The sequence below is a fragment of the Orbicella franksi genome, chromosome 9 (genome assembly GCF_964199315.1).
Source record: "Orbicella franksi chromosome 9, jaOrbFran1.1, whole genome shotgun sequence".
In the NCBI taxonomy this organism is placed as follows: domain Eukaryota; kingdom Metazoa; phylum Cnidaria; class Anthozoa; order Scleractinia; family Merulinidae; genus Orbicella; species Orbicella franksi.
The window spans coordinates 24,522,104-24,529,906 of record NC_138153.1 but is presented as its reverse complement, the minus strand read 5'-3'; the positions used below and the strand labels follow the sequence as shown (position 1 = coordinate 24,529,906).

General features: G+C 38.4%; 1 protein-coding gene across 1 annotated transcript; it reads left to right on the top strand.

The window, feature by feature from the left end:
- The first annotated feature begins 42 nt into the window (after positions 1-42).
- Positions 43-7,799, top strand: LOC145497544 (U8 snoRNA-decapping enzyme-like). The gene is made up of 3 exons (XM_081477357.1): positions 43-201; positions 2,726-3,016; positions 4,464-7,799. The coding sequence occupies exons 1-3, from the start codon at positions 43-45 to the stop codon at positions 4,665-4,667; spliced, it is 654 nt and encodes a 217-aa protein (XP_081333483.1). The 3' UTR covers positions 4,668-7,799.
- Positions 7,800-7,803: the final 4 nt, after the last annotated feature.

Here is a 7,803-nt window from a genome sequence, read left to right as displayed (position 1 = left end):
GTGCTGTGCACCGCTGATCGAGAGTTCACTTAATTTCAGCTAATGACCAATGGCCGACTGATGGGAACATTTACAATGAGTGTGATTCCACGAGCTAATGCATTAGCTCTTCAAGGTTATAGACATTGCTGTCACGTCATGTTACATTCGCCAGTGGAAGAAAAGCTGTTTGGGTTTTATCCAGTGAAACACGCTGTTTTGGTAAGCAACACTCACGTAGTCTATGCAAATGCCGGCAGTAAGTTGTTACAGTCAGGAGATTTGCCGGCAGTCGAAGACATGATATCAAAGCTGGTACAATATGCGTGTTTGTCATCGCATATTGTTGAACCTAGTTCTTGTATTCCTATTTTCTAAAGAAAACAAAGCAGTTGTATATGGAAAGTTCTTTATTTAAGGTGACCGAAGACAATTCTTGATACAATGATACCAGTGTCTCATTCACCATTTCTCCATTAAACATAATCCTTTGGTCCCCAAAAATGGCGAGGTGCACGTTAGCTGATGGATGCACTGTTGAATGGATATAGTCAAGATTTTTTGTTTTAATAATAATAATAATAATAATAACAACAACAACAACAACAACAACAACAATAATAATAATAGTAATAATAATAATAATGACTTTATTATCGTGTCAATTACATCTCGCAGTGGGGAATCCCCACTGCTAATAGGGGACACCTAACTAGAACTATCTAAAATTATAAAATAACTGAGCTACTGCACACTCTCTCATTGGTTGATAGGTGTGTTTAGATGAGAGTATGTACACACGGTTGTGATGTTTCAGATTCGTATGTATTTTTGAGAATTATTTCATAAGAGCAATAGAGTACTTTTTCCATGTTTACATAGCCTCATCTAAACACTTGGGGGCTGGGAGAATTCTTGAAAGCTATGCAAACCTGAGCCTACGTCTCGGGCTTGCTTGTTAGTTTGCTTCATGTTCTTGGACCTATATATTGAATTGAATGTTTTCCATACCTAACAGTGTTAAATCTAGGTAAATGAAGTGTGAAGTGTGGCTATTAGTATAAAACATGTTACAAATAGTCTGCGGGCACAAATTATGTTTAACCCTATACATCAAAATACATATGTCCTGAAGTCTCCTATTATACAATGTTGGTAGATTGGCTTTCTCTAACAGCTGCTGGTAGCTAGACAACTTTGTTAGATTTTCTTCATCATTTGCATGCAACTAACTTGGAACAATGCTTCCATGTTAACACTCATATAATACTTGTTTCATAGAGAGAGTTTTAATTATCCTTTGTGAAGGATATTCATCTGGGACGGACTAGGGTCAAGCCTGATTCATGTTCTACTGGTGGTAATTTTTCTGTTTTGTAAGCGCGTAGACTGAGACCTCTCTGTGCAAACCAAGTTCACCGTGAGTAGTAAGATTTTGGCAGGCTGGGAATTTTGATACTGCAAACAGATGTAAACAGATGTTCACTTGGAGAAAAAAAGATCCAGCAAAAGATGCATCATTTTGCAGTATAAAACACAAAACAATTTACATCTGGATAGTATGAAAGAGATAAATGTTATACATCGGAAAAAATGGAAAAATGAAAACTTGTATTTGATTATTCCGCTGAGTTTAAAGGAACAGATTGTCTGAACAATAGGAATGTATTTTACATGTTTGAAGTAGACCGTTTGAAACCTGAGTACCCGGTAATTGACACAAATCGAGTTAGAAGTGTAGTGGATATAGAGTTGAGAATGCCATGTTTTTTAATGTGGAATCCATGTTTGGTTCAAAATGTAACGCACATAGCTTGTGGAGAATGCAGCATAATTTATTATTTTTTTAAGGTGAAGTCTTTTTTGATTCAGAAAGCAGTTTAACTTAATTTTTGTTTTAACAAAAAGGTTGATAATATTAATATCCCAGTCTTAAGCTTGCTAGAGTTACTTGTTGGATTATTTAGATTTCAGATTTTTTTTGGTAATCCACTTGCTGAAGTATTTTCTTGCCAAATTTTGTCTAACTCTCACCAGTATTTTGCAAAAAATAGGCAGATTTCTGAGAAAGCCATTTATGTATTCAACTTTTTGACTGTGTGCGCTGAATTTAACTTAGTTCTTTTTGTAACCAAAAAAAAACCCTGAAAAATTGCTGAATTCTTTCCTTCTTGACTTTACTATTCTTACAAAAGACTAAACTCAGTAATACACTGACACTGTGTCATTCTGATGACGAAAGATTTGGAAAAACATTTCAGGATAAAAAGTAGTGATATTCAAACATGATGCTTCAGCGATGACATGTCACCATTATCAAATATAAATTATTGTAAGTTCAGTAACATTATATAAAGAAAGGAAAGTGTGAAATTATATTTAGAATAAAGTGAGATGGAGGAAAACAAAAGAATGTACATAATAACAAAAAACAAACAAAAGAATGAACATAAGACTCAAAAAGACTCCATTTCAGTGAAACAGTTCGTTTAATTATGTTTAATAATGTTATGTAGAAATGAAGTGATTTGTGATAAGCAGTTGTCAATAATGTGAATTTAAAAAGTCAGAGAGTTCAACAGGATATAAAACTGTTTGCAAAGAAGTTGATATGTAGTAAGACTGGGAAACCTCAGATAACTCGATCTTACATTTAAAAAATGAACTGAACCATTGTACCTCCTAACTTCATCAGCGTGCAGTTGTCAGGACTAAACCAGAGCTTTATTGTTGCACAATTTTTTAGATGCAGCTTCGTTTTGATGGCCGCATTGGTTTTCCAGGAGGATTTGTCGATGATTCTGAAGACCTTGAGACTGCCATAAACAGAGAGGTCGTTGAAGAGCTAGGAAAAACCACAAACCCTGTGAACATTGCTCAAGAAAACTATGTCATTTCTCATTTGTACGAGGAGCATATGCCAGAACTAGACATAACAAAGAAACTTTGTTTGCACTTCTTTACCAAGAAGGTTCCCTTAGAGCAGTTCTTGGAACTTGAGACAAGAAGGCCAGATGCACCAAACCTTGGATATGAGGTGATTACTGACTGTTTACTAAATGCAGTTAAGTACAAATAGGTCTGAGTACACAAGGGAAATGTTTTTGTTGCAGCAAGAGCTCGTATGAGGACCGACCACGGAGGAGACCACGTACACAGTTACTTCTATCCTTTTCTTTCTGGATATGGTGTTAGCTACAAGAATGACACCAGACCGCGTTCATATTGCCATGTTGCCATACATCTTACTAACCGAGTTCGAGTGCCATACTGTAAGTTACGGACCGAGTTTTTTCCCCATCGATTTATAGCCATTGTACCACTTTTTCTCTACTTGCATTTGTTTGTACTTATATTCGATCAACTGAAAACTGGACGACGCCCAACGTTGTTTTCGGGTGAACTTCTATTAATCGGCTACCTCTATCAAACGGCCAGTTGTCTCGTCCCCGAGAGTGGCCGCTTAATAGAGGTTCGACTGTATCTCTACTGTGTGTCTGACGGGTTCGAGAACGATTTCTATTCACGCGGAACGGCTTCAAATTTCTGATGCACCTCGAGAGCAAAACAGGTCAATTTGAAATCGTTGTTAAGTGACTTTTAAGTCGTGAACAGGTTTTAATATACAATTTCAGAAGTAAAAGAAAGTTTAAACTTTTACTTGCTATAAAAGTTAAGAACACTTGGCGATAATCACGAAACATTTTGGCAACAACAACAGCTTTAAATTTTAGCGGCCGTACAGTAAAACACGGTCCACTAAATTGACCAATCACAGCGTGCGTAATAACTGAGAGTTATAATAAAATAGATAGAAACTGAACAGGAACGACTCTCGGGATTACCAATATTAAGATAAATTTATACTGTAGATAAACTACCAGCAATTTAATTTCTGACATGAAATAGTAGACTACACGTAATAATAAACCAAAGGCAACATGATACGTTATATCTTTATCAAGTCAATAACCTGGCGTCCTAACGTTTCCGTCAGTTTTGGTTTACAATTACCTCTACCTGTTTCTTGTTTTTCTTTCTAAGTAAACCATTATTTTTAATAATATTTGTCAAAAGAAATTGTTATCATTACTTTCAGGCTTATAGTCTTTGTAAGAATGTTTGGTGACCAGTCAGAAAGCTGATTTTCTCCTTTCTGTTATATCATGCACACATCTTCTCGTAAATATTCGATGAATATCTATTGAGACATTACAGTAGGAGACTGAAAAGAGAACTTTCGGGTTATGTGAGCCTCCAGACTTAAACTTTTCCTCTATTTCTATTTCTATTATAATTATAAACCTGTAAAATGTACAGGAGTGAATAAAGGTATTATTATATTACATTTCCATCCCTGTCTTAAATTTATTTGAATTCGTTGACTAGTTGTGGAATAAAATGCGTGCATGTTGTTTGAAAATCGGATATCGTTCATTCCTGTTCAGTGCTGATCAAAACTTGACTAACTTCATGATTTTCAGGTGCTTGGCCTCATTCGCTGTCCACTTTATATCATGCGTGACAAACAAGGAGGTTTTCCGTCATTTTTGAGGAACAACTTTGTTGGAAACTCCAGACAACAGCTGTTAATCGGCTTGGAGCACGCGGGCATATTAACTCAAGAGGAAATCAAGGAAGTTGTCCACTTCTCGAAATTAATTCAAGCGTCGCCGCCTAAACTGTGAAGGTTATTATAGGGGAAGTGCAGGTATGTGGAACTTATGATTTTGTTTCATCTGCACTTAATAATGTTGCTATTCTGGGGACGAGAGAGAAGATCATAGAATGAATTCGGAGGGCTGGCCAAGCTGTTCGTGTGGTGTGGTCAGAGTGGTTGCGTGGACGCGTGGTTGCGTGGGCGCGTGGCTGCGTAGGTTTGTGTCGTACTGTCGAAGTCCGATTTCTCCTTGTGATCTTATTTCTGTGGATGTCTTTGCTAAGTGTTGGGATTTTCCTGTGCTGAACGTTTATCCTTTGCATCAAAATAAAGAATGTGGATCGAACAGCGAGTCAATTTCAAACACTGATCTGTTATTTTGAATGAAGTCTTCATTTCTTAATGAAAAACGTCAGACTCGGCAGACGAAAGTCTTTACAATCAAAGCCTGAATATCCTTGTTCATTATTACAATATATGGAGCCTGTTGTATTGAATGCTGGTCATTCATGTAGCAGGGTACGTTGAATAGTATTACCCAGATGCATCGTCAATACTTATTAGCTTCTCCCAGGTCGGCGTTCAGTTGGTTGAAACGCAGCGCGAAAAAACAGCTGAGCGAAAAAAGGAGAGAGAGGCTTGGTGCGAGGAGCCTTTCCGCGCCGCGCTTCTCCCCAACTGATTTTTTTAGGTGATGTTACATATGCCACGTTTGCCGATTTTTAACGCCGGGGTCGTGTAACTCGGCGCACAGGGCGACTTGTAACGTAACATTTCGTTGCGCTAACATGTTGCAGGTTTTTGAAAGCAATTTAAAAACTGCAACATTGTTGCCCGAATTGTGCATATTGCGTGTAACATACCGTTGCCGACCGTTGCTGCAACAAAGTTGCGTCAAAAGTTGTCTCGTGTAACATGGATTAAAAACCGGCGTTAAAAATCGGCTCTTGTAAGATCACCTTAACTGAACGCCTGGAAGAGGCTAAATACTTATTAATATAGCCAATCGTCTCTCCATACGGACACGCCGAATGTTTGTAAATATATTCATTTATTTATTGTGTAAATAGTTGTTGGAGTCTTGCGGTCTTCATAATAATATTGTATTTTTATTTTATATCTAACCGTGTCAAATGTAATTTCTGTGTTGTCTGGAATAAACACAATTAATTCAAAATCTTTTTTGACAATCTTTGTCAAGTGTATTGCTATTTGTTTTTGTGCTAATTCCCCTCATTATCTTTTTGTCTTAAGCTAAGTAAAGTTTTCCTCGTGGTTAAACCCCCCATGTGTTTTATCTTTCGTGAATAGCGGATATTGATATCATATTTTTAAAGTTACCTTTGCTTAAAATAATTCTTCTTGACGTCAGGATAATGCCAGCAGACTTCAGTGCGGGTACATAAGTATGGTCCGCGTGTAGGCGAGTCAGTCAAAAGCAGATAATCAGACTCACAGCCGATTATTTATTGTTCATATTCCTGTGACAAGTGTTCTATATGCCAGTAACAATATTACCATTCCGCTAAACTGATCCACGATTCGGACAGTTCGTAAAGTCGTAACTCCTCCGAATCTGTCTCTTGCCCTCGCGACTTAGCGAGGTGCGCGAGCTCCACGCGCGATGTCGGCGCCTTGCGAGCAGCCGCCAGCTTTCAGCACGCTGCGTATCAAAATCTTGTCTCAGTAGGGTGGGGTGAAGGATACATCTTTCACTAGCCTGCGTAGCTTGGTGGTTTAAGCAATTTTTTGAGCAATTTGAGCGCGAGCGAACAAAGCAGCAAAGCCGCGAAAACGAGCTCTCCCAGGCTTCTCGGGGATTGGTGCTCGTTATCACGGCTTCGCCGCTTTTATAGCGCGCTCAAATTGCTTAAAAACCGCCAAGCTACGCAGGCTAATCTTTCACGGTCTTATCACTGCTGAACACTGGGCTTGGAAAACCAGAGGAATTTTCCGTTTTAAAATAGACTCTGAAAATAGCAATTATCGATATATCAGCACGGAAGGGCACTTCACCGAGTGGGTAATGTCATTTCTGGTTTTGGGGTAAAATGAGTAAACCATATGTTACTGCTGTATCTCCGGGCAGTGGTTTTGTTGGTTGCGTGACGAGAAGGGTGGAGATGTGCTATCGTGCACATTCTCAAAAGGGGTTCGGCTTTCCGTGGGTTTTATCTTTTAACAAGAAAAGTTAAGTTTTGTTTTGGTGGCTGAAGAGCTGAATTTAATCTATTTTCAGTGGTTGAAGGGTCTTAATTTGCCTTTACCAAGGCTCGTGATACGACTTTTATTTCACGTAAGTAACTTAATTAAAGCTCTGATATTGTCAGCGGTGATATCTGTTTTACGTTGTATTCAATCCCAAGTTAATGCTTGCTTGGTTTTGAGTTCAGTTCGCATCTAACTTATCGACTCGTAAATTTATACATCGGTTTATGTGAATAGCGACATTCGCTCCGACATCACGCAATCAGTTGCAAATGATAGCTTTTAAACTACCGGTAAATACAAAACTTAAAAGTTAAAAAACTTATAAGCTTGGTGTGGCGTGTACAGTCAAAATTGAGAAAGAACTGCTGGCTACATAAAAGTTTACATTAATGTTATAAGCACTTTACACCAACGCGAGGTAAAATCACTTCACTCATCCAAAATTCCTATAGTGTGGGCTTGTTGACCTTCAGTTGTTGACGCTTTGTTATTAACAAGAACTAACAACCACGGCAGCATTATATAAATACCGCTGGGACTTGGGGACTGAAATATTTAAGGTTGATTTTCCCGTTATGTATCTAAGCAAGGGCGGTATCTGGGCAGAATCGAACGACCACAGCCCAGCGCCGACTACACTGTGGATGAAATGCATGGCTTGTGTCGTGTGGGCGTGAGGTGTCGACATTCGGTGTTAGCTTTTGGAAGGTCAAGAGTTTTTCTAGTTATCTTGACAGGAATACAATTACGCCTATTGCTAGACAGGGAGAAAGCTATTCTTCCTTAGCTCCGTCAACTGTAACGAGAAAGTAGCTTTTGAAGAACATGATTAAGTACATCCGCAACCTAAAAATGCAACAAATTTCTGCTTTCGTCAGTGTTGACTGTGTTGTCTACAGCTCATGATTAGCTGTACGTTGCTCGTTTCGCGCCATCAGCAGTATATTTATCAA